This window comes from Salvelinus alpinus, chromosome 8 (assembly GCF_045679555.1).
Source record: "Salvelinus alpinus chromosome 8, SLU_Salpinus.1, whole genome shotgun sequence".
Classification (NCBI taxonomy): Eukaryota; Metazoa; Chordata; class Actinopteri; order Salmoniformes; family Salmonidae; genus Salvelinus; species Salvelinus alpinus.
This window is the reverse complement of record NC_092093.1, coordinates 37,638,668-37,665,512: the sequence shown is the minus strand read 5'-3', so window position 1 is coordinate 37,665,512 and position 26,845 is coordinate 37,638,668. Positions and strand designations below refer to the sequence as shown.

Genomic DNA, 26,845 nt, shown 5'->3' with positions numbered 1-26,845 from the left:
AACACTACACAGCTGATTCAAATGATCAAAGCTTGATTAGTTGGTTATTTAAAAACCCCTTGGGGTCCCGAGGACAGAGTTCGGGAAACGCCGCCTTAATGTGTGCAGTAACTCAGCTGCTTACGATAAGAATCTGCCTTTAGTGTTGAGTAGATGTGAATAATTGGGAAACCCTGCATTAAGTGGTTGGGCAACAAGGAATACAGGTAGGACAGGCTGTCAAATAACTTTGCATATTGAGGATTACAGTAAGCGGGATCGTCTATTGTAGGCCTTGCTCTAACAACAGTGTGGAATGTACAGTGTGGTTGGATTGACAACAGCATGGTTGCAAAACGAGATCTGTCAGGAATATATCATCAGATATTTAGCCAGTTCCCTAACCTGTCAAAGCAAAGACCATTGGATTTGATGCAACCAGTCATTTATCATGTAGAAGTGTTAAATCAAGACTACATTTATTTACATTAATACAATAACAGTAGTTACATACACAGGAACATTGATCAAGCAGGCGTTGATTGGTCACATTTTCTCGACTGGTGTGATGCCTAATATTTTCATCCCATTGGCCAACACAGTGCAGACACCACCGAAGAGCCGCAGCCTAGCCTGTCGACGAGGATGAACAAATTATCTGAATCATCATCTCAACGGTTTACGTAATGAACATGTTCCTTGTCAAAGGATGGTACTAAAACCTGTTGAAAATGGTCACAAGTAGATTTGTAATCTATATGGCTATGCCCGTATAAAATACATTTTCCAAGGAAGGCCATTCACAATTAATGGATAGCATTGAATCGGAATACACCAGGCCCTAAATACATCCATTGACTGAAATTACACTTATGCACATTGTGGAATTTCCTACCTTGGGTCTCAGGCTATTTGTATTGAATAGGATACATGAGCAAATTATCAGTGTTTATCTACCTGTGCAACAGCTTGAGGGCTTCCCTTCACTGGCAGCTCCCTGTGTGCTGACGCAGCCAGGTGACTAGCCAGGCAGGAGAACAAAGACATTTTATGATTAGGTAATATAATCATGTTCACACTGCCTGCATGTCAGACATTAAACACCCTGCTCCTTACCTCAGTGTCATAAGGAAGTTAACGAGATGTTTTGGCTGCAGATCCTGTACAGACTGGTATAGAACTTCGTCATAGCTGAAAATAGACATTGTGAATGATGTAGGATAAATATTTTGATCACAATGGAAAACAGCATGTTCGGGTGTGACTGCATTTATTTAGTGACAGTGACATTTTCATCTGAATACCCCACCCACACATGCTTACATTCCTCTATGATGTATTCAAATGCAACAGGAATGAGAGCATGTTATATAATTGGCATCCAGCACACAGTAATTAGGGCTCAGAATAGTTCCTGGTTAGGGAACCATCCCGGCCCAACACGTAATCAGTGAAGAGTAACCCTGACCATTCTCCTATGTGTGGGGTTAGAGGGCATTCGCTTACCGAAGGAGGTGCTGGAGTATCGAAATACTCCTCTGATCTAGAAGAAGTGACGGGTCAAAGGCACCTTCCTCTCCGTCGCCATACCGATGTATTAAACTGAAATGACAACAGTTGGTGAGAAGTCAGACAATGAGTTGCTTAAATCAAGAGTCAGTTCATGTATTGTACTAACGTTCTATATTATTGAAAGTCCTGCAGTTTGTGAAATGATGAATGCTTCCTCATCACTCACCTACGGAGTCTGGCATGTGTGTACTGTAGAAACACCCCTGTATCACCTTGGGCCTGGAGGATCCTATCCCAGTCAAACTTGTAGTCTGATCCTAGAGGCCCTTTAAAGTCCTGAGACAAGAAAGACAGAAAACAGGGTCATGCCTGAGCATAACCTGGAGCAATCTTCCATTGTTTTCATGCTTCAATAATCTATTTCCAAAGACACAGCTGTCGCTACACCTACAGACCCACACTCGTGTTCTTACCCTTTGTTTGTCCTTCGTTTCATACACTAGGTAGGTAAGTTTGAAGAATAAGATGTTTGGTTGGTATGTCTTATTCTTTAAGGTTGGGTAAAATTGGTTCACCTGAACTATAAGCGCGCTGATCCCCACTTTCTCAGCTGTGTCTTCTGGATACACCATTTCCTTGGTGGCTGAGGAGATAAAGAATGTTAACTGACAGATTATTAATGACCAATAACTATACACCTAGGCTGAATCCCAAATGGCAACCTATTCCCTGCATAGGGCACTATTTTTGACCAGAGCCCTATGTCACCTGGTCAAAAGTAGTGGACTATATAGGAAATAGGGTGTAATGGGAATATTTAAGATGAATAAAGTTCATATTCAGTTTAGAGTGGTACATAGTTTAGCGTATTCATATATTTTCCCTTTCTGTAATACACATGATTTACAGTGTTCTGTTTGTGACACTCAGGTTGATGGTCACTAGACTCAATGCAGTATGTTATGGATTCAACTCATATCTGTTGATAGTGATTGACGCCAGACTGGAGGTACAAGGACTCTGAATATGATGGAATTCTGTGAAACGTTGTGCGATTCTTTAGCAGCTGAGGAAGTCACTGCCTTTTGTTTTGACTTCCTACAAGCCTATTGGGCTGGTGTTTACAGAACAGTCGCCAGCTGATTATGGTACTGTATAATGAAGGCCAATTAGACATTTTCTCCGCTTCTGTGCTGGGTGGCATCTCCCTGTTGCAACTTGTAATAAACCCGATTCATTTTTGATTGACTTTTATCTGGGGCTGCCCTTCTCTTTTGTTCACCTGGAAATTACTATTACTTAGGGTTTCATTTGGGACGCAGACAAAATCTCTATAATGAATCCCATGTCATGTCCTTACTCTTGGACTGGCTCATGTTCCTGAGCATCCTAGCCCGGGCTTCATCCAGGACATCTTCCAGGAAAACCACCTCTCCCAGCCTCGTCTTCATACCCTGCACCAGGCCAAATGGCACATGCTGGCACCTGCAGCCAAACAGATAAAACAATACCTACATATAAACTCAGCAAAAAAAGAAACATCCTCTCACTGTCAACTGTGTTAATTTTCAGCAAACTTAACATGTGTAAATATGAATGTGAACATAACAAGATGCAACGACTGAGACATAAAGTGAACAAGTTCCACAGACATGTGACTAGCAGATATGGAATAATGTGTCCCTGAACAAAGGGGGGGGGGGGGGGGGGTTCAAAATCAAAAGTAACAGTCAGTATCTGGTGTGGCCACCAGCTGCATTAAGTACTGCAGTGAATCTCCTCAAGGACTGCGCCAGATTTTCCAGTTCTTGCTGATGTTGCCCCACTATTCCACCAAGACACCTGCAAGTACCCGGACATTTCTGGGGGGAATGATGCTGTGACACACCGCCCCAGACCATGACGGACCCTCCACCTCCAAATCGATCCCTCTCCAGAGTACATGCCTCAGTGTAACGCTTATTCCTTTGACAATAAACGTGAATCCGGCCATCACCCATACCTCGGGCAGTTGTTGTTGCCATCCTGTTGTTGCCATCCTGTACCTGTCCTGCAGGTGTGATGTTCGGATGTACCAATCCTGTACCTGTCCTGCAGGTGTTGTTACACGTGGTCTGCCATTGTGAGGACGATCAGCTGTCAGTGCTGTCTTCCTGTGGCGCTGTCTTAGGCATCTCACAGTACGGACATTACAATTTATTGCCCTGGCCATATCTGCAGTTCTCATGCCTCCTTGCAGCATGCCTAAGGCACATTCACGCAGATGAGCAGGGACCCAGGGCATCTTTCTTTTGGTGTTTTTCAGAGTCAGTAGAAAGGCCTCTTTAGTGTCCTAAATTTTCTTAATTGTGACCTTAATTGTCTACCGTCTGTAAGCTGTTAGTGTCTTAACGACCATTCCACAGGTGCATGTTAATTCATTGTTTATGGTTCATTGAACAAGCATGGGAAACAATGTTTAAACCCTTTACAATGAAGATCTGTGAAGTTATTTGGATTGTTACGAATTATCTTTGAAAGACAGGGTCGTGAAAAAGGGACGTGAGTTTACATAAATATAACATAGGATAAACATAACAGATAAAACAACTGCATAACAGTGGGGGGGAGACACACCAAACCATGAAACCAGATAGATTTACTATGGGACTATCTGTAGAAACAATCGATTGTTTGTATTGTGACAGCTGCGTACACAGCGTTACCTCTCAGCCCACGAGTGTCCCATAGCCAAGAGGATCTGGAACAGCTGCTGGAAATGAATCCCTTGACTTTTGTCTGTCTTCACAAAGAAACAAATGACAATACGTTTAGATAAAAGTTCATATAACACTGCTTTTTGTAGTCATTGCTGAGTGTTAGAGCAGTTTGGCCGAATGCTTACCACATAGATCATCTCATCGAAATTGTACCTTTCCTTTCGATCTATGGCTGCAGCAAGATCTCTGGAAAGACACAATATGACAAAAATGACCATCAAGACTCACGTGTCACTTGATAATTACTAAGGCATTGCACACCAGTCATAACAACACTGTCAACCTTCTAAAGCAGCACAGACCTGGTGATATAGAGAGATGTCCCATCACTGCGTAGTACTGTGGAGTAGCTGGACATGTCTCCAGCTGAAGAGAGATCCACTACGCCTGTCCCCTTCCTGTTAACCGTTTATATATATATATATATATATATATATATATATATATATATATATATATACACACACACAATTTATTCACCATATATATCACTTTTGTTTGTTAATCGGACACGCTTATTCTACATATACTATCACTGTTACCTGTGATCAATGCACACTTTTGTTTTATTTCTTATTCATTTCTACATACTTACCTATAAATAATCCATAGATTATTTCTCTGCTTAATTTAACACGTAGTAGTACTAGATGTTGGGTGGGAATGTTTACTTAAAGGTATGTGGTGACAGTTTGCTTAGTGTATGACATTTACCCAGACTTTTTACACAATGCTCTTTCATAACTCATAAGGATGTTTGCTTCCGTGACATACTCTGTGGTTTTCAGCAGGCCTCGTCTCTGTAGCTGCTGCACCACCTCCTGGGCTTGTTGTTGGTGAAAGGACTCTCCAGAGTAGACGTCAAAGTGAACCCCTAAGCGCTGAGGAACAGAAACACATTGCATCAATATTGACATCTGATAACAAAACGGTGTGTTACAAAGGCGCTAACGTCTTGTGCACTTCCCTGGAATGACAACCCTGTCTGAGTTCATATAAGGCAGTGCATGGACATCAATACAAACAGTGTTTGCTTGAGTAGTGTAAATTACTGTTTTAATTTAATAAAACAGTTTAGCCAAAGGTTTAGTCCTACAACAGCCTTTTGGCTAGTTGGTCAGATGCGTGCAGGCCGGGTCAATACCTTGTAGACTTGTTGGTACTCCTCCACTGTGATCTCTCTAAACTGTTTCCATAGTAACAAGGCCTGGGGTTCCTGCTGTTCCAGCTGTCTAAAGAACTCTCTGGCCGCCTGTCCTATGACCTCATTGTTCTCCGCCTCCTTGTTCACCTGAACGTAAACCTACAGGACATGTATACACACAAACAAACTTGTAAGGGAAGGCCGCCAAAGATGTGTTCACACGTACTGACATGACTGCATAACAAAACATAACACAAGAGGGCAGTGGTTCAACTTTTCTCTCAGAACTACTATGATTCTCAAAACTTACATCAAATAGGTGTTGTAAGGGATTATTTTTCAACTTCTCCTGACACCCAAAGAGCTGAAAGCCAGCTCCCAGCAGACCTAAAATCCACAGGCAAAGAAGAGGTTATGGAAACCTGGTCCCATTTCCCAAGGCAATGGTTTACTATACCTTTCAGCGAAAACTATCATTCTTATTTTCAAAAAGTTGTGGTACCAGTAATCAAATCACATATAGATGTATATTGCTTAAAGGTAGACTCAGTGATATGACGTAGGTGTCCAAAGTAAAATCCCCCAAGGATTTTGGGGAAGTTGAAGCTCGCTTACTGCATTTCTACACAATTTATACTCTAAAATGCTATTTTGAAAAAATTAAAATAAGGTTTAAAGGTCTGTGGAACGGCATATACCATGTCAACCACTACTCAACCTCCTCATAAATTGACTCAATTGAGGAAAGGCGCATATATTCCAATGTAAAATAGATACGTAACCTACGTAGATGTTTCTTCTCCTTTCTTTGCATGGGAAGAATTTGGCATTTTATAAACACATTTCATGCAATTTTACTACACTTTACATGACTGGAGACACAAGCAACATCTTTTTAATACGACACAAATTAGTAGCTCACTCTGCTGATACTGACAAGCAGATCAGTAAATACGACCTTGTCTTGAATGCAACCATCTAATATAGATCTACGAAAACAAAAGACACAAATTGTACAATATCACGTCCATCTAGTGTGGAGGACATGATTGTCCCCCAAAAACATTTCAGGTGTACTGATCCAATAATAAAGACAGTGATATGTGTGCACTCACTGTGTGTGACGTTGTGGGAGCGAAGTCTTGCATCTCACGCATCGCAATATCTGCTTTGACGCTCGTGGCAACGTCATTTCACTGAGTCTACCTTCTCAGTGTATTCCTTTATGTTCTTCTTCTCTGCTTTACTCACCAAACTGCATGCCCCAATCTCCCAGGTAATTCACTCTAATGACATGATTTCCAAATGATTCTTTCAGGTTGGCAATGAAGTTACCTAAAAATAACATTGTGCATTTTTCAGTCACAATAGATACAATATTTCAAACACATCCTGAATTTAGCCTGAGGTCAGGAACAATATCAAAATGAACTCTGCCCTCTCTTGGTACGCTAAAGAACTTCAACTGAGTCTCACCAATAATGGTGGAACGCAGGTGTCCAGCATGAAACTTCTTGGCAATATTTGGAGAACTGTAAGAAAAGTAAAAGGGAAATGTTGTCAATAAATTCCTAAAAAGAAGGTAGCTATTTCTTTAGTGCTTGCCTCTTAACACTTTGCCTCAACATCCTAGACAAACGAATGGAAGTTGGAGGAGAACATATTTCAATACCTAAACTCCACCACGGTTGTTCCTTTTTTGAGGCCATCGAAAAGTTCACTTTTCACACCAAATTTGTGACGTTCTTGGCACAGCTGCTCTAAAACTTTCTGAAACAAAACAAAAACAAACGTGTAGACTTCCAGATGGTTGTCTTGTTCATTTATATACATTCTATTCCTACACGCTGGTTGCTAAAAATATTTCAAACAGAGTCTGCAGTTTTCCGACTGACATGATCAAAATGAAAAGAGTAGGGAAAAAGGCATATTCACCTGTACTAACAGATTCCGACTAACTCTAAAGTGTATCACTCCCCGTCCAGCAAATATTTCTTCCACCACACTGTCTTGCTTTAACTGAAAGGAAATAGCATGCACTGTAATTCTGACAGGAGGGTGAAATCTAAATATCAGCAAAGTGTGAGTATGTGACTGACTAAACGTTTCAGGGTGAAGTTTCCCCTAGGTACCGATCTAGGATCAGTTTCTCCTCCCCCAATCAAAACCTTAACAATTAGTCGGGAAAATGTTAACCTGACCCAAGATCCGCATCTAGACTACAACACTATTGGTCCCACCTGACTGGCCAGAGCCTCTGTCTGTGCCTGGAGGTTTCCATTAGTTGGCAGGATCCCATTCCTCAGCAGAGTGTTTACTGACAACCGAAAATCTGGGGATTGCCTGAGATGAACAATATCAGAAGAACCATTGAGAAACATGGTGACTGTGTAGTGATAATCATGTTTGATTGAGGGATCTGTAAGGACCAGACTAGGACTGAGACTTCATTCAGTAGATCTCTCTCTCTCTTTCCCTCCCTCCCTCCCTCCCTCACACACACACACACAGGTGTAAAGTACTTATTAAAAATACCCCAAAAAACAACTTAAGTAGTATTTTAAAGTATCTGTACTTTACTATATATATTTGACGACTTTTACTCTACTACATTCCTCAAGAAAATAATGTACTTTTTACTCCATACATTTTTCCTGACACCCAAAAGTACTAGTTACATCTTGAATGCTAAGCAGGACAGAACATTTAGGTGCCTTGTTTGTAAATTATGTCTGAGTGTTGGAGTGTGCCCCTGGCCATCTGTAAAATAATAAAACAAGAACATCTTACTGTCTGGTTTGCTTAAAATAAGGAATGTGAAATAATTTATTATTGTATTTTTTATACTTAAGCATATTTTAGCAATTACATTTACTTTTTAATAAATAAGTATACATGTATTTAAAACCAAATACTTTTATTCAAGTAGTATGTGACTTTCATTTTTACTTGAGGCCTTTTCTATTAAGGCATCTTTACTTTGACTCAAGTATGACAATTGGGTATTTTTCCACCACTGCACACTCACACTTAACTGTTTTTTGGAGACTGGGATAGCACAGAGAGCTGGAATGAAGGCATCTTCAGACCGTCCCAAAGCCCTAGAGAGCTAAACCAAGAGAGGTCAAATATGAAAACTGCAACACACATTGTTGTTATGTCAATTGAACACCATAGCATAGATTATTGGTATGTTTTGAAGTCATGATTACCTACATTGACCAGCTTGAAATATTCAGAATACTCGACTATCAATGTTAATTGGCCGATAGAAATTATAGTTATAAATTTAAACAAACCGAGGGCATCTTGGTTCTTAAGAATAAATAATGACAGGCACTAACATGCGGATACTATTTGCTAACATTATGTACTAAAGGAAACCCCACATAGCTAACGTTAGCTAACTACACAAATTACACAGAACACATGCACTACCTTCGATGCAATACTTCTTCTGAAATAACAAGCCATGTGCATACGTCGACATCAATGCCGTGTTTTCATAAATTACATTCAATGGTCATAAAATAGATTATTCCATATCACATTCATGCGTGCTTTTGCAGCTGATGACATTCAAACACACATTTCCTGCTTAAGTGATCTTTGAACTCAACCTCACACGTTTCATCCAATCGAAGTGGTGTATTTGCCGACTACGTCATAGAAGAGTGGGCACGTTAGATTTCCACTTCGACGCTCTCTGGCGTCGTCTGTCCTCACACAGACTGTGATACCAAAATGAAATATGCACTTGCAAATACTGATATATTTATGCAGCACTAACTTTTTCATTTATTTTGTATTCATAGTGATACATTTTCTTAAATTAATTGGCTCAAATAGGTCAGATATAAGTTCCAATACCATAGAATAAGAATTAAGAACATGTATATTTCTAAAGTCAATAATACACCAGATACTGTAACCACACAATTGCTATGAGAGCAGTGATTATTTGACCAGTAAGTAATAACTTAACAGATAAAACAGACCTTTCAGGATAGCCTATCACAGTGTTTGTTTGAGAACATTAAGTCATAGGCTTCATGTTCCTTACGCTAACCAGGTTTCCATCCAACCTTTTTATGCAAGTAAAGTACATGTTGGATAACAAAATGTCATGACAGGCCTGATGGAAACAGAAAATGTGTCAGTAAACTTTCCAAATGTCAAAAAATCTAAATACGCTGGACAAGGTGGGATATTTTTGTGTTGGTAAATTGTATGTGAGAAATTTTGATGGAGCGCTTTTATTGATATAATAAATCATATCAAAGTAAACACAATGACGTGGTCCGGGCGCCGAAAACGTGGATGTCGATAAAGGCAGCCCTCCGCACCTCTCCGATTCAGAGGGGTTGGGTTAAATGCAGAAGACACATTTCAGTGGACTGCATTCAGTTGTACAACTGACTAGGTATCCCCCTTTCCCATCCCACTTTGACTGGTTGGGAAAGCCTGCAGTTTATTAGGCTACAGATTAAACTAATTATGAACTTCACAGGGTGGTGAAAATGCAAGGTGATGAGCTTGATGCACCATGTCAATAAATATTGAGTCTTATTCTGGTGACAAGATCAGACGCTTGGCTGCCGTTTGAAATTAAAAAATTCTCATACATTTGTCCATAATAATCTCATGTACCCACACTGGATCTGCGAGCTGTTGCCTAGAACGCACATGCCAATATCAATGAGCACCGCTACATACATGTATTTTTTTGGAAAACCATCAGTAGAGCTGAAAATGTGACACAAACCCATTTAACTTTAATTTTTTATTCGATACATGGGAATTTAACCACAATATGTATTTGTATGTGCACTACGTCATCACGCACAGCCTTTTACCCATAACAAAGCAATTCGATGAAAACACATCTGGTGGGAAAAACTAACATTGTTTTTATGCAGATTATACAATATTCACCTGAAAATCTATCACCAACTGGATGGAAACCTAGCTACTATGAACATTTTTTATGTGTTTGGACAAGATAAAATACCTTCAAAGTACTCCTTCTCAAATGGTGGAGGAGATGGATTATACACAGTCCAAAATCAACACCATCAAAAGCAAATCACTAAGGTGGAACCTTCTCTGGCACACTTGGAAGAGATAAATTGAACAGAGATGTCAACTATTCTAGCATTTTTGACTATGAAAAAGACAATGTGAAACCGGAACACCCTTTAATGTAAACCTATTATTCATTCCCTTTACCCAACCCAAGTCCATTAAGCTACATAGGCAATAAAATAAACAGGGGAAAAATAGCACTCCCCCCCCCCCCCCAAAAAAGGGTTAACTGTAACAAAGGTCCGGCAAAACGACATAATTTACACAGACCATTTACCATTACAACGTAACCATAACTGATAAATGCTAGGATGTCCTCTCCTGGAGTCCAGTCCAGAAGCTTCCTTGGATTATCTGCTCTTTTGTAGTGGACCACCCCTCCCAACTGTACAGGTTGATTTGATTAAAATAAAAAAAGGTGTGTCTCATCATTGTTGAAACAAAGAAACATGTTTATGGAACAAGATAAATCTAAATGTGTGGTGGCAGAGTTGTAGCCTGAGTGCCAGTCTGTTTGGGCTATAATGCCAACTCCTTGTCACTCATTGTCTTAGCTTGACAAGGACAGCAATGTAGTTGGAAAGAGCACAAACAGATCTAAGACGAGGTTAGCAGAGTTGGGAATGGCAGGTCACTTTATAAAAAGGCCTAAGAAAAAAAGCCTAATAAATATCAATACAGCAATTAAAACAACGGAGGCCACTGGTAGAGTAATAGGTAGCAGAGGTCCATATATGTGTTGACAGCAGGAAGCACTCCAAGGCTTCATCCAAAATGGCACCCTATTTTATATATAGTGCACTAATTTTGACCGTAGCTCTATGGGCGCTGGCCAAAAGTAGTAAATTGGGTGCCATTTAGGCCGCAGCACAAATACCAGTCGCCGAAGAGAACGTAGTTGCCACTGACAGAAGCTTGAGGCATCCTAAGCCCACAGGGGAGATATGGCACTGCTACAAGTCCAACTAGAGCCCCTGAGTCTCTGGAGAATACGGTTGGCAGAGAATCAAATGGGAAGCTTTTAGCAATAATAAAATGGGAAATTGGTATTCCATCAAATATGAGGCTTCACTCAGGAAACATCTGGGGAGGAAGAGAGAGCAGCTATGAATACAGATTCATGGAACATAAAGTTCACAATACATTAAGCATGATACAGAAGTGACAGGGGTCTTTATAAAGAAGGGAGGACGCATGTCAGTGTTTCCCCTAGGTGTTTTTTTTCTTTCCGCAGTGGCAAGAGTCACAAAGGGGGGGTGTTCAGGTTCACTCTCCAATCACAATTTTTACATAGAAAAGCAACACAATTGGATGTTCTAAGTACACAGCAATCCTAAAACCACATCAGGAGACCACTTTCGAGGTCTGGAAAACATTAAGATATTTAGATTTAATGTTTTTTAATGTTACCCTTTTATTCAAGTGCTCACGCACCTAGGACTGTTTGGTTAGCAGTGTTTCTGTAGCACGTGATGGCATTTGAAAAACAATTGCCCATTGGATTGATGGAAATAATAATGATATCATTTTACCAGGTAGGCATAGGCTACTTTATAGCAAGTTAACATTTAATTGAGAAGGTTTTTGGGAAAGCCTTTCCATCTACCAAGACATACCATTAGAGTCGCTATATTTCCCCCAGTCAAATTGTAGGGGTGTGGTGGCAACAATTTAGCAGCGGCGGTGCGATGCTGCTAAAATAATATATGGGAAACACTGCACTGACAGAGGGAAGTTTATTACTCACAGCTAGCAGGTTGCTCTCCAAATCGCCGCATTAGCTGATCGTGAGTGAACTTAACGAAAGCATCATATTGCTCTGCAAAAAGAGAGAAAAAGGTCTGACAATAAATAGAGTGCTATATATTCTGCAGAGGTCACAGAAACAGTTTCTCCAACACACCTGCTAGTTTTGTTGTCAATATTTCGTCATATTCTTCCCTTATCTTCTCCTCTCGTTCTTTAAGTAGTCGTTCACAGATCATCCCAACCTGTCTCAAGGTAAATAGAGGTTGCTCTTTTCTAGATGGGGAGATGGCACCAGAAGATGTTCCTGTATAGAGAATAAGTATCCATTATCGGGGAGAACATTCTCAAAACCACATGTGAAACTTGACCCCAAAAAATTACGACATTAAATGAAGCCAAGCGACATACAACTGCAAGCTAACAAAAGGGATGACAATTGTTGTGAGGCAACCAATGGTTTCCATTTGATGAACCCCCTCAGATGTGTCTTTATTCCTCCTGATGTCCTTCCTGAGTAAAAGCAGACTGGACATACCTGGCAGACTGGATCCATTAAGGATGGAGCTATGGGGTTGTGACTCCAGGGGACAACAGCCCTCGGTCTGCTGAAAGCTGTTCTCCAGGTGCCTTCGCTTCTGCATCCGCTTGTACTCTTGCTTGATATTGTGCAGGATTTGCTCTGGAATGGAAAACAAGTGCAAGATGTGGTTAGGGCAAGCTAATCAATCATTCCAAATAACAAATTGCACAACATACTCAAGCAATATACCTTGTGAGTCATCTTGATACTTCACTAAGTAACTAACAACAATATGACCTTAATTCAAGGACAAAGGCTACAAAATTCGAGCTATCCACTTCCGTAGCAAATGAGAACCCCATCCCAACCCCTGCAGGAAGCAATTCCACTGCACAGACTAGGCCATGTTGGACCAGAGGTGGAAAAAGTATCCAACTGTCATACTTGAGTAAAAGATAACTTAATGGAAAATGACTCAAGTAAAAGTCACCCAGTAAAATACAACTTGAGTAAGCCTAAAAGTATTTGGTTTTAAATATACTTAAGTATCAAAAATAAATGTAATGGCTAAAATATACCTAAGTATCAAAAGTATAAATAATTTCTGATTCATTATATTAAGTAAATTTACAGACAGCCAGGGAGGGGCACACTCCAACATAATTTACAAACTATGCATGTCCACCAGATCAAAGGCAGTAGGGATGACCTCTTGATAAGTGTGTGAATTGCACCATTTTCCTGTCCTTTTAAGCATTCAAACTATAACAAGTGTCAGGGAAAATGTAAGGAGTAAAAAGCACATTATTTTCTTTAGGAATGTTGTGAAGTAAAAGTAAACAAATATAAAATAGTAAAGATACCCATAAAAAAATTTAAAATGTAAAGTAGTTTTACTAAACCTAAAGTACTTTACACCAGTGTTTGACTAATATATATGCCATCATCCTGTTGCTGTTAAATAAGTATTTATCAGATACATTTCTGGCTAAATGTAAAATGCTCATTTATAAGATCTATGCTAGCTAGCTTAGCTTGAAGGTTTAGCACCGGCCTCCTAGCTGCCATTAGTTAGCAAGCTAGTTGAACAAACAGTTGTGTCTAAGTCACAGGTTTCAACAACAAATACAAGAAGTGTTTCAAGTTTATCAGTAGCTACTAGTCAGGCATTTGATATTGCTTAGCCAACTAGTTAGTAGTTAGCTACGCTAACATAGCTAACCTCACCAAGGTGCCCTAACAACACCTTTCATTCATAGATTCCCACTCATGCCTTCAATCTAGTAGCTATTAAATGTTGCTAACCCGTTGTGAGTCTGGACGACACTTCTCCAAATGGTGAGGGCTCCATACGCAGATATTTCTGGGGTGATGAGGTCGAGGCGGCTTGAGACATTGGGGTGCACCTCCTCCTTTTGGGGGACGCCTGGTTCATCAATGGATCGAAATCCATAGTCCTTTTCAAAGTAGCCCCACAAGCCATTCCGTTGACAATATTATGGATCTATAAAAACGAGATAAAGCTGTGGTTTTCGCTATCAGAGGGCACACCAGAACTCCTGTGACTGGGTCCCTCCGCTGGCTTTCTTCTCCGACTACCCTCAAGGGAAAATTCAGGTTATGAACAGATGACTTCGATTTTTCGCCTCTCGAGTCTTAATACCATCCAAAACGCAGACCCTGTAATGACCTAATCTTAGTAGAAATTCATCCAATCAATTAGTGTATGTGAATTATCATATAAAACCAGATGACAGTAGATTTCGGACAAGTATTTCCTTCTCCCAGCACCGTCGTCAAATTCTCTCCTTGATGACAACCAACATGGCGTCAAAAACAACGTTCATTTTACATTCTGAGCTAATGGGCATGCGCACTTAAGGAACCTCGTGTTAGTTAATGTAGGTTATTTTTTTATACAGTTTATACTTGTTCATATGCAATACTTGGCGCCTTTGCACTACATTCCCCACATAAACCGTGAATGCCAAAAGCACTCGCCAAATTGAAATGGGTGGTGCAATCTGGTATCCTTGGGACGTCCATTGAAATTGAAATGTAAAATATTTAAGGTAAGGGTTAAGGTTTAGATAAGGGTTAGAGTTAGGTAAGGTTTAGGCTTAGGCTAAGGGTAGGGGTTAAAGTTAGGGTAAGGGTTTCGGGTAGGGACGTCCCAATGATTCCACATAGCACTGACCAATTTAAATGCCACAGTACTTTCAAATTATTTAAAGAATTGGAATAAAGCTATTAGTTAATTCCTAACGAAGAACAGAACGTTTGAAAACGTGTCCTCCAGTCATTGTCTCATTTCTGAATGTGCATATTTGATTCAACTTATTTTATTGTTCTTGTAAATAACAGTACTTTGCTAGATCTATTCTCTATTGTTCTGTGCTGCAATGTGACTCATTTACCAGCAGGAAAAAAGAAACATGAGCTGCGTTTAGACAGGCGACCCAATCCTGATATTTTTTTTACTCAGCTCTGATGTGGTTGGTCAAAAGACCAATTAGTAGAGAAAAAAGATCTGCCTGTTTAAACACAGCCCGTGAAATTTGCAGGAAATTTATTATTACAGCTAATCCCACAGACTTTTCAAATGATTGGACAAAGTAAATATTCCTTAAACGTTTCTCGTTCATATGGGACATCCCCATGTCAGTAGGCTACATACTTTCAGTTTAGGACTGGCCCCATTGTGTTTGAGGTGCACTTCCTTATTTAGATGTTGTTTATGTCCAGGTTCAGATTCAGATATACCTGAACTAATGTCGGTTAACCCAGAACTAAAGTCTCACGTAATACGTCAGCTGCTCGATTAAATTATTGGTTCATATGTATTAAAATAAGAGATGACGAGGAGCAGAAAAGCTCTCTCTTTGCAAATTACAGGCCGCATGTTCTCTCTTTTGAAATTCTAAAGATGCTAACACCAGCAAAACCATGAGTTGTGGGAACCAGTGACGAAAAATCGAATCAAATTGTAGTTGTCACATGCTTTGTAAACAACAGGTGTAGTGTTTACTTACGTGCCCTTCCCAACCATGTAGAGAAAAAATAATAATATATGAGTAAAGATAACTTGGCTGTATAACGTTAGGCAGTGGCGACCCCTCATTCAGGGCAGAATAAAATAAATATATTTTTTGTTTGTTTTTTGGGGTTGCCTGTTTTACATGTTACTTTAGCATTAATATGTGTCACATATCAGTTTGCAAACAATGTAAAAAAATATATAAAAATTCATTGTAAGGCCGTTTACAAACATGGTCTCTTTTTTGCTTTCTTGAGTAATGCAGCTCCAAAATGCAGGAGTTTCAGCCTAGCTTAGTGCTTTCTGTGGTGGTGGGGCAGCCAACAGCAAATACGGAGTGTAGGGGTAGGTAATGTTCTCTAGTTGTGACGTGATTGGCTCAGTGTTCTGTCACTCATGGGGACACTATGTCACCACCAAATCTAAGGGTAGAGCTCGAAAATTCATGCCCCTTGGGTGCTGCCATAGAGTTACATTAGAAGTGCCCATCCAAGAAGGCTCAAGGTAATTGGCCACAGATAAAAGGATTCCAAATCACGTTAGCTTTGATACTTTCAAAATCTTAGCTAGCAGTCATCATCATGAATCAAGTCTACAATCTACTGGCAAATCCTTTTTAATCCTTGCCATATGAAGAGAAAAAATGAAGAGAAATTATAGATAAAACGTATCAGTGCTCATCTGCTATTGGACATAAACAAGTTGGAAATCGCAAATTCAACAAGTTAGTAGTTTGGAAGGAATCAGTAGCTAACTGCAAGCATTGCAAAGCAATCACTAGCCTGCTATTCAGTGGAGTGGCTGTGTGGTCCCAGGGTCTCTTTTCCAAGCTTAAAATTATAAACATTCAACATTGGCCATGATTCAACCTTGTTTTTGTACCGAGTTCCAAGTTGTCTTGAAAGCACCATAAATCCAGAGAATGCCGGACTTTGAGTCCAAACATGTAATGTATGCTGCTGCATAAATGATGTAATATGCCAGGGAGATATGTATACGCTAGTTAAGAAAGTAATACTAAGTCTATGTTGTGTAGTAAGCTGTTTGTAGCCCATGTGCCTCACCCTAATAATTTGGTCTATTTTCCCTTCATTTCGCCTACTGTTCTTACTTGGTGGTGCACATGTAGCCTATAACCTGTTTTAGAGAAATGTAATCATTGAATATTGTAAGAGCTTTCATTGTCTGCTTATTTGCCCCCTTTATTTATTCTACGGTTCTGACTTGGTGTACAACACTGTAAGATTGGCCGATGTTCTGAATTCTGTCGCTGTACATTTCAAAAGTGCTGAACAAATAGCTATATTGACCACGTCCGTCCTAGCTCACTCAATAATGTCTTAATCGAAATTACGGATTGCCTCTTATCCGCTTGTCGTCCCCTTATGCCATAGTTTGTACATCTCAATTGTCAGTAGAAACCACATTTGTTGAAGCAAGTCAGCCATATCAGCTATGTTTTTTAAAAGGCAGTAAATGAGGCTGAATGAACTGTTTCACTGCCAGGCAAGGCTCCGCTGATAGCCAGGTGTAGCAGTGATAAGCTGTTGGGACTGCTGCCAGGACACTGCTGTTGGGACAGCTTTATGCAAGCCCTAACAGTTTGCGGGCACCGTTTGTCACCGTTATAGTGCAATTAATGTATTGTTTAGTGTTGCGTTGTGTAGTGGCTTTTCTGCCATGCCCCCCCCCCCCCCCCCCCCCCCCCCCAACAAGATTTACATACCTAAAATCGCCATAGGGTACATGAGGTACCAGTACCAACACCGAGTCGATGTGCAGGAGTACGAGGTAATTGAGGTAGATATGTAGGCTACATATGGTTAGGGATAAAGTGACTAGGCAACAGGATAGATAATAAACAGTAACATTTGTGATTAGTCAAACGAGCTAGTGCCAAAAAGGTAAATGCAGATAGTCCGGGTAGCTATTGGTTAACTATTCAACTGACTATTTAGATGTCTTATGGCTTGGAGGTGGAAGATGTTCAGGGTCCTGTTGGTTCCAGACTTGGAGCATTGCCGTGCCGTGCCGCAGCATAGAGAACAAACACCGGAACTGCTGCTCCTTATCTCATTCATCCCATTCCTCCCCAACAGATTCTATGGTAGGCCTACCAGTTATGTTCCGTTAAATCTGTCCACGAGAGATTATACCGGAACTGACATCCTATGAAATCCTATTCATAGCATTGTCTCGTTCATATGTCTCTGTTCAGCTGTAAATCTGAACGGTTCAAAAAAGGCTTGTCTGTTTATAATATGTATAGCACTGTCTCAAAGTCCCACGTAGGGGGCCCTATGTATCAAGCGTCTTAGAGTATGATTGCTAATTAAAGATCAGTTTTGCCATTTTTAGATCACAATGGATGAGATTACATGGAGAGTGGGAACTGATTGGAGATCAGCACTCAATCTGAGGTGCTTTATACGTACAACCCTAAAGCCTTCAGTTTATAACAACTGTATTGTATTATATTGTATTGTATTATAACAACTGTATTATCATTATTCATCCTGCAGGATTGTAATCATAGCAGGCCTGTTCTGATGAACTATCTTCCAAAAAGGCCTATAAGGTGGACAATGAAGAGTTGTTGGGAAATTCCCATCCTGTGATGTGAGACAGTGAGGGCAGTGTTGTATATCGTCCACAAGAGGGCGAGAAAGCGTCAGGACTCCATGCTTCCCTTTAAAGCCAACTTATGCTTGATCCAAAAATGTGTTCAGAGGCTTTGTATGGGGGTGTGACGCGATTGCGGAGCCTCTAGAGAGGTGCAGAGGCCAAATCAAGCTCCATACCACATCACCATGCCCTCTCAAATGTTGTAACAATGCGGAGGGCTCTGTATAGCTCCACATTGACATAATTGGTTGATGGTAGGTGGGAGCGGAAGGTCCTGTATATACACAAACGCACTTCCTTGAAAACGTCCTTCACAACAGCTCTGCTCCACGAAGCCAAAAAGTGTATTTTCTCTGACTTCTGCAGGCTGCATCATAGCGTTCTATTCTTGGGAAAAAATAGATTTCTGTTCAGTGTCCTTCCTTATAGCCTTCTTGAGACGGAGTATTAACATACAGTACCTGACATGGTTGGTGTAGGTGTATAAGCTATGGGTGTATGGTTGTATACGTTATATGAGTGGATCTCTGCTTACACCTATTTGTGACAGATCTAACGACTTGTTATCAGAGATTACTTAAAAGAAGTGAGGAAGGAAGGGTGCTATTCGAACAAGACCTTGGGGTCACTTATTACAGTTTATCAAATTTGTTCTATTGCGATTTTCTTCTCTTTTGTAGGCTGAACACACTATACCTACTAGCCTACAGCTTTTCATCAAATAATCATGAACTTGGGCAGAAGACATGATAACCAGCTGTGACTTTATTCAAAAGCTTGGAAACATTACATTGCAATATGAAAAGAAACAGTTGAATACCGCATATTTTTTCCCCCCCACAGACTTCTTAGATGCCACCACTGTACAGAAGCCACTTAACAGTTTGACATTTGATTTCCAACACTCAACATTACAAGAGGCAGCAAAGCATACTGGTAAACAGCTGTCGGTAGTAGTTTCACACCAAGATACATGTCTAAAGAACAATGTTAACTGAGTGATAGTTCTAGATTAAAAGTCCTATATAATATCATTGAAAATGACAATTTTCATCAACACTGGTAAGAGACTCATTCTAATGTTTTGTCAGCTAACGAATGAAAGGCTTGCTTTTGATAAGAATGAACTGCAGTCAACCTAAAAACTGACAGACAGGCTATCTTCTTGTTCTGTTGATCTAAAAGCTGTGCTGTATGTCTACTCTAGGGTAGCTTTTGTGATCTCCTCAAATGTCAAAAGAATCCTAATCAACAGTACTAAGTTATGTTTATGGTAACACTGACACAATTTGATGAGGTGTTGAACAGAAGGTAGATTTTTTTAACATCAAGTTGTAAGGTTATTCACAACTGTACTGAATTCAATTAAATCCACTTAAAAGTCATCTGAATTCAATCCATTGCATGTAGTTCTATGATTATTATGGTAGTGTGGTCAGCACACTGCAACCAGATTTAAATGTTTATGACCTGTGCTTAAGCTTTAGCCATACAATACATTGTTGCGTTGACAAACTGTTTTAAAGACAGACTCATAATTAAATAACTTTTTGGAACTGCATTGTATGTAACACTGTACAATTGTTTGGTATACATTCATTTTTATTGAAAACATACCACTATAGCCAAGAGTAGAGACAAAGATATGAAAGGCAGAATACCTTATAATGACATTGTAGATTTTTGACTTAGTGAACACATCTCACAAGTATTTAAAGCAGATTAGCTTATTATGGCTTCAAATGGCACATTTATTTCATTAAATTGAAGACTGTGGTTTTCAGATTCATCCAGCTTCTATATGAAAGATGACTCAAACAGTCAAGGGAGCTGTCTACACAGAGTCAGGTCAGATTTTATTTCCTGTTAGTTATTTCTGTATAAAATAAATAAACAAACTCAGACAGGTATAAAAAGAAAATACAAAGGCAACAGTTCCTCTGTCGCTTTATGGATCCTACATGTCTTAAGTAAATTAAAATTAAAGTTAGACCCTTATGTAAATAAAATGGAACTCTTCACACAACACTGTATATTTGTACATAATGCCTGGACAAAGCCAATGCCTGTTCTGGCTTCTCAAAGCCTAAATGATTTATCTTCTTTATGGAACACATATTGACATCTTGATAACATATTAAAACCTACTTCTAATCAAAAACTTAATTAGCCCATTATCCCATGAATGAATATATCATTGGTTCAGAACCTGAATTCACAGTACAAAAATATGCTAAGCCTTCTACTGTTTGATCATCATGAAGTCTATGGCCAACAGTCCCCATCCACTGTCTTCATCACCTTTAAAAAATCTATTTGGCACTTAGGCACTGGAACACTATACTGGCACACCTCATGAACGTAAAACAATTAAGTAATGAACCGCTGAAGCATTTAGCTATGTGTGTAATTCATTACATCCTGTGGAAGGTCCATCCCCATCTCGTGACGCAATATCGCTGTGACATGATGATGACCAGCTAGACAGCTTCTGCAGATGTCTCAGTGGAGACAGACATGGTCACTTTGGCTATTTTCACAGTGGTCTTCACACAGCTCTCTGCAGCCCTGTTGGCAGCAATGTGCCTGTTCTGGCAGTCAGACTCCAGGCTATTGTCCAGCTGCTGGGCACTGCCCCGGCACGCCTGGCATGAGTTTAGGAAGGCGTGTCGCATGTCCTTGCTCCTCAGGGCGTAAATTATTGGATTGACGGTTGAGTTGAGCAGACAGAGCATGCTGGCGAAAGCAAACACTGTCTTAATATCGTCATCCATCTTCCAAAACAGGTCGTAGACCATGATGGCCAGCACAGGGCCCCAGCAGATGACCAGCACCACCAGGATGAGGACCAGTGTCTTGGCCAGGCGGATGTCCATGCGCGTCTGCTCAGGGCGCATGGTCTGCGACTTAGTCCCATCCGCCGAGTACACCACCAGGCTCTTCTGGGAGGTGCGGCTCAGCATGCGCACGGCGTGGTGATGGGCCTTCCACAGGATGTACATGTAGGCGTAGATGATGAAGAAGACGAGCACACTAGTCACCCCGATCCAGAACATCAGGTACTTCTCGTCGATAAGCGGAAAGATGTCTGAGCAGACCGAGTTGAGCTGCTTGCAGTTCCAGCCCAGCAGAGGGAGCACTGCGAAGACAATGGAGATAGTCCACATCACGCAGAAGGCGATGACAGCCTTGGTCCGCGTGACGATGCGCCTGTAGGCCAGGGGCCTGTGGATGGAGATGTAGCGATCTATAGCAGTGAGAAACAAGCTTCCCACAGAGGCTGTGAATGAGGCGGTGACTCCACCCAGCTTGAAGAGGAACACATTGGGGCTGTCCTTTCTGTGGAACACATGGAAGTCCAGAAAGCTGTAGACGAAGATGACGCTGCCCAGCAGGTCGGCCACAGCCAGGCTGCCTATGAAGTGGTAGGAGGGGCGGCAGCGCAGGGTGCGGGATTGGAGTATCACACAGAGCACGATAAGGTTCTCCAACACCGTGAAGGTGCCCAGGGTGAGTGACATCACCGCCACAGCCAGCTGCTGGCTAGGGGTAAGGATCATGAAGCATTCCATGTCCATGAAGTTCTCCCCACACTGGATTCCGGTTCCCTCATCTCCAAAACCACTCCGGTTGCCAAACAGGTCTGTGGCATTGGTAGGGAAGAATGGAATACCTTTGAGGATGAGTTCCTCATCTCCAGGCACTTTGTCTGGGAAAGAGTTACTGAGGAAAGCAGAGAGAGGCTTCTGGACGGACAATCCACCCTTAGTGAAGTCAGCGTTGATGGTGGTGTCATCATAGCTGGCATCGTTGGAGCCCAGGTACTGCAGTCCAGATGTTATAGTCCGGAAGGTGGTGTCAGCCACACCATCTAGCACAGACTTCATGACTGGGCCTGAGAGGTGAACACTGCGGTTTAAGATGATTCCTGGTTAACCTATGAAATGATGAGAGAAAAATTTGTGGACAGACATAATTATGCTTTTCTTTTTGTTCTTTGGATCCCCATTAGCTTTTGCAGAGGCAGCAGCTATCTTGCTGGGGTCCACAAAAAACACAAAACATGACAAGTAACAAAACACTGGTGCACTAATAGACAAGGACAGTCACACAAATAAAAAATACCACCATATACAAACAATAAATAAAACAATAACAAATAAAATAATAATACAAACAATACAACCTCAAAAAATGCTGTGTGTCTGTGTGTGTCTGTGTGTGTCCCCTGACAGTCCCCGCCGTTCCATGAGATGTTGTTTAATCTTTTTGTAAAGGTAGTTTTGCTTATTGCTTGAGTAATTGGAGATGGAAGGGAGTTCCATGCGATCAAGGCTCTGAATAATACTGTGCATTGCCGTGAATTCTTTTTGGACTTGGGGACTGTGAAGAGACCCCTGGTGGCATGTCTTGTGGGGTATGTATGGGTGTCTGAGCTGAATGTTATTTGATGCTCTTTTATGACAGTTTAACTAGCATTGAATGGCACTGAATCACATATTCCGTGGCCAAAATTAAACCATGTCTTAGATTGGGTTTTTCTCACAATGCTTGAATGAGCAAAATCATCAGGGTGTTTTAACTACAACCTGCTATATCTCATTCTATAAATTATATTACATTATAATTATCTAAGGATAATCATTAGCCTGAGGGGCAGCCTTCTTTAAAATAAATGTTGATAGAGTATGCTAACCATTAGGGATGGGCAAAGGATGGGCAAAGGATAAGCCATTGCCCTGCATGTCACACAGAGAGAAAATTCCACTCCTGTCAGATAACTCATGTGCAACAGGAGACGGTCGATTTTGTTCATGTTTGAATACATGAGATCACTGAACACGGCTCCTGTTATACGTTCCATTTACTGTTCTTTTGTGCCATCGTTCTCATGCTTAGTAGTCGCCATAGGATGGTGCACACAGATGCAGTCATACCGAAGCTGATGGGGTATACTGTTATCTAAAAGTGAATAAAATAACATTGATTTAAATTTTACTAAATGTATTTCAAGAGTCCTAAATTCATGATCTTAACTTTTAACTGCATTTACAATTTCACAATATTAGACTAATAGGCTAAATGCCCTACTTTGTAAACGTTAGTTTCACTTTCACCACTATAGGCTTCCCTTAAATTGGTTATTGTTCTTTCAATGGGTTTCACCTTTTATTTTTCAAATTAATTATAGATCTACTATTCAATGCCATTGTATAGGCTTTGTTAACGTTTAGGTTAATGTGTTGATGTCAATACAAATGTAGGCTATAATAGCGTTTTTGTACTGTGAAATGAATGAGAGTCCTGAATTAGGACACATTGGCCTAAATAATTTATAAATCCCAATACATTTAATTATACATGACGCTGTAATTTGGGGGAAATTATTCCCTATTGAATTAAAACGGTAAATGAAATACAACAAAACCATGTATTTACCTTCACATTGCTCGCCCAGGTGTAGACTTCCCTCCAACCAAACTGTCTCCAATCATTAATCCAACCTTGACGCGCTGTACCTGACTAAATAAATATAAATTTAATCATCAAAACAAGGAAAGGTAAAAACATTTAACATTTTATAGAAAATATATGTATATGTATCTAAGTGGTTATTTATTGGTTTATAAGGTTTCTTGATGGGCGCTAATTTCCTTTGGCATCCGCGCTCTCATGTGCGCCCTTCGCACTGGTCTAAAGTTCTGGTTGCTGCGATGTCTGAGTTTTTTTTTTGTATGTGCGTATTTATGAAGCATCGCTTTAGAAAGCCACATCACGTGCTATGAAACGCGCTATCCATAGATTTCTATAATCAAGTGCAGGGATTGTGGTGCCGTCAAGTGCAAGAACAAGGGAGCATGCAGACACAATAAAAACACGGATTTAGTCCCCAAACCCCATGCATTTGGACAAAAGGACAGCTGCACATAGCCTACTGTTACAGGTTCAGTGCATTATGGCTCAAATAGGTTCACTTACAGATAGGCTTTGTATAAGACAATCAGTCATTTTCACATAATTTCACTGTCATTGATTTGTCATAATGAAAAACGACATTTACAATATTCTTGAAATTTAACTTGGTTGATCTGGTAAACTATTGTTCATTACTATCTTTATCGAATGAAAATCTTGGATTAAACAAGCTAATTGTGAATCCCACCAGTGATTGATCTGTTGGGTGTTTTAAAGACAGTGGAACACACAGCATATAAATTACCATGCATTGTAACCTAGTCAGTGTGTGTTCATGAACTGGGCCATAGGAGCGCTGTGAATGACCTCCTCAGTAGCACAGCATGTCAAACTATCATTAGGCTATTTGCATCATTAGGCCATGTTTTGCCATTCTTCAGGTACATTATCTGTTTCTTCTCAGACAGTCATGTTATTGATTAAGAACATTGCTGGTGGGATAGCACATTTTCAGTCTGTCTTTTCAGTCTGTCTTTAAGATCAATTTCTGTAGATATTGACCTCAAAAAGCACAGGGAAGAATACTGTAACAGAGTTTCAGAAGGTTTGAAATTCCCTCAGGAAACACTGCGATTTCAACAGCCTGCCCAATTAGAAAAAAAATAATATTTAACTGCAATGAATTATAAGGCTGGCCCTCTGTATGACTTTAATCATGATTATAAGCACAGACAATGAATGGATTCATTTCCATTTCATTGTCCATTGTCATCATTGAGTGGACCAACCTCTTATGCGTGGAATTTTATATTTTATTCTGCATCCTAAGCCAGCCGCAGGGGAAGAATGAATTGAATGGTCGGTTGGAGACATGAAAAACAGAACAAAAACAGAATTGGACATCGAATACATAGGCGGCCTCGCCAGTGCGTGACAACCTTGTCTGCCACTTCAGCAATGAGAGAGAGAGAGGGAGATGGAGAGAGAGGCTCTCTTAGTATTGTGACAGCAGGTTTAATCACTAATGTGGCTGGGCCAGGAGACTGTAGTGAGTGTCCACAATGTTCTCTACAGTCAACACAGCTCTAAATTATGTTTTAATAGGCTGAGGGCGGCAGGTGACAGCTAGGCCAGCCGTGACAGGCTGAAATAAAAAATGAGCTCTTGGTTTATAATTTTTCATTTGACCCATTTACTAGTGTTCCTTTTTTCATTATACACACAGATATAACGAGAAGTACCTGATGTTCTGGATCGGGGTGACCAGTGTGCTCGTCAAACTTATATGAGACGGAATTCAAAACTTTATTGAACTAAACATAAAGTAAGTACTAAGCATTTCATTAACACTTTCGTGACATTGTGGTAGAGCCTTAGTGGAGTATGGAGGCTCCTAAGAGGAGGAAGGGGAGGACCATCCTCCTCAGTGAATTTCCTAAAGATCGTGAAACATTAAAAAAGTTATTATTTTGGTATAAAACTATACAAAATATTTTCACGTCACCAAATAATTGATTAAAACACACTGTTTTGCAACGAAGGTACATAGAAGCCTCAACAGCAGTCTTTAGGGTAGCACCATGGTGCAGCCGAAGGACAGCTATGCTACGTCCTGTGGGTACATTGACTTCAATACAAAACCTAGGAGGCTCATGGTTCAGGAGACTGGACATACACAGTAATTGGACATACACAGTAATTATGACAACTTCCGGAGGACCTCCTTTGACCTATCAGAGCTCTTGCAGCATGAAGTGACATGTTGTCCACCCAATCAAAGGATCAGAGAAGGAATCTAGTACTAAAAGCATAAGCTACAGCTAGCTAGCACTGCAGTGCATAAAATGTGGTGAGAGCTGACTCAAAGAGAGAGAAAGACAATAGTTGAACAGTTTTGAACAGATTCATTCCTTCAAAAATGAAGGAGGAGCAATAGAGAGAGAGCGCTATCTATAATTTGTACACAAAAAACAACTTCTACTTACTTAGCTATCAAATGCAACTAGCTAGTTTAGCCTACTCAAACACCCGGCTCAAATAGATGGATGCTATGTTAGCTAGCAGGCTATGACTATCCAACACCGGAACTCTTCCCAGTCAAGGTAAGCTTTTTAGTTTTACTAATTATTGCCACTGGGGACCGCCAGTGTAACTGTTAAACTGCTTACTGGCTGTACACGGTGCTGCATGATTGTAGCGGGTTTACTAACGCGTTAGTTCTATTAGCTATGTGATTATGATGTTACTTTAGCTAATATTGTGACAACGATATAGGCTGTGTGTAGCGTTTATGATATAAAGGTTTGCCTTGGAAAGGTTTTTTCGCCTGGTCACGGACATCTGATGTGTTGTGCACTGAAGTCCACAAGTCAAGGGAAAAGGTGAGAGGACCTGTGTGCACCTACGTTGTAAACTTTAATTCACAGGCTAGGTTGTGGCAACCTCATGATGGGTATAGGGAAAATTTGCAGTAGCCTGAACCTATCAATGTTATTTTTAACTAGGTGAATGGAATATGA

At 40.4% G+C, this 26,845-nt stretch overlaps 3 protein-coding genes across 5 annotated transcripts; all 3 read right to left on the bottom strand.

The window, feature by feature from the left end:
• Window positions 1-441: 441 nt before the first annotated feature.
• rars2 (arginyl-tRNA synthetase 2, mitochondrial) lies at window positions 442-9,009 on the bottom strand. Of its 2 annotated transcripts, XM_071413805.1 has the most exons (20): window positions 8,833-9,009; window positions 8,430-8,503; window positions 7,635-7,737; window positions 7,330-7,413; window positions 7,067-7,164; window positions 6,871-6,926; window positions 6,646-6,729; window positions 5,705-5,781; window positions 5,395-5,553; window positions 5,025-5,131; window positions 4,553-4,648; window positions 4,376-4,436; window positions 4,197-4,273; window positions 2,852-2,976; window positions 2,067-2,134; window positions 1,718-1,827; window positions 1,486-1,581; window positions 1,096-1,170; window positions 937-1,000; window positions 442-612 (listed from the first exon to the last, which is right to left on the bottom strand). In XM_071413805.1, the coding sequence occupies exons 1-20, from the start codon at window positions 8,872-8,874 to the stop codon at window positions 526-528; spliced, it is 1,743 nt and encodes a 580-aa protein (XP_071269906.1). In that variant the 5' UTR covers window positions 8,875-9,009; the 3' UTR covers window positions 442-525. The 2 variants fall into 2 exon arrangements, with proteins under 2 accessions (XP_071269906.1, XP_071269908.1); XM_071413807.1 differs by lacking the exon at window positions 7,330-7,413 and having other exon boundaries at window positions 8,833-8,985.
• Window positions 9,010-10,162: 1,153 nt separating this feature from the next.
• Window positions 10,163-14,623, bottom strand: LOC139583072 (akirin-2-like). Of its 2 annotated transcripts, none has more exons than XM_071413804.1 (5): window positions 14,054-14,623; window positions 12,764-12,907; window positions 12,383-12,532; window positions 12,227-12,298; window positions 10,163-11,562 (listed from the first exon to the last, which is right to left on the bottom strand). In XM_071413804.1, exons 1-5 carry the CDS (start codon window positions 14,229-14,231, stop codon window positions 11,552-11,554), a joined length of 555 nt encoding a protein of 184 aa, XP_071269905.1. In that variant the 5' UTR covers window positions 14,232-14,623; the 3' UTR covers window positions 10,163-11,551. The 2 variants fall into 2 exon arrangements, 1 of the variants encoding a protein (XP_071269905.1); XR_011676477.1 differs by having other exon boundaries at window positions 11,485-11,562; window positions 12,227-12,320; window positions 14,054-14,598.
• Window positions 14,624-19,153: 4,530 nt separating this feature from the next.
• Window positions 19,154-24,240, bottom strand: cnr1 (cannabinoid receptor 1). Its single transcript, XM_071412235.1, has 2 exons — window positions 23,850-24,240; window positions 19,154-22,347 (listed from the first exon to the last, which is right to left on the bottom strand). The coding sequence occupies exon 2, from the start codon at window positions 22,295-22,297 to the stop codon at window positions 20,891-20,893; it is 1,407 nt and encodes a 468-aa protein (XP_071268336.1). The 5' UTR covers window positions 22,298-22,347; window positions 23,850-24,240; the 3' UTR covers window positions 19,154-20,890.
• Window positions 24,241-26,845: the final 2,605 nt, after the last annotated feature.

Coding starts and splice junctions, on each gene's coding strand:
- rars2 (XM_071413805.1), bottom strand. CDS start 8,874: ATGCACATGGCTTGTTATTTCAGAAGAAGTATTGCATCGAAG. Junction 5,782..6,645: donor AGATTGGGGCATGCAGTTTG/GTGAGTAAAGCA, acceptor TGTGGATTTTAG/GTCTGCTGGGAGCTGGCTTT. Junction 1,171..1,485: donor ATACTCCAGCACCTCCTTCG/GTAAGCGAATGC, acceptor GTCTATTTTCAG/CTATGACGAAGTTCTATACC.
- LOC139583072 (XM_071413804.1), bottom strand. CDS start 14,231: ATGGCTTGTGGGGCTACTTTGAAAAGGACTATGGATTTCGATCCATTG. Junction 12,908..14,053: donor GTCGTCCAGACTCACAACGG/GTTAGCAACATT, acceptor TTTCCATTCCAG/AGCAAATCCTGCACAATATC. Junction 12,299..12,382: donor ATTGACAACAAAACTAGCAG/GTGTGTTGGAGA, acceptor CTCTTTTTGCAG/AGCAATATGATGCTTTCGTT.
- cnr1 (XM_071412235.1), bottom strand. CDS start 22,297: ATGAAGTCTGTGCTAGATGGTGTGGCTGACACCACCTTCCGGACTATA.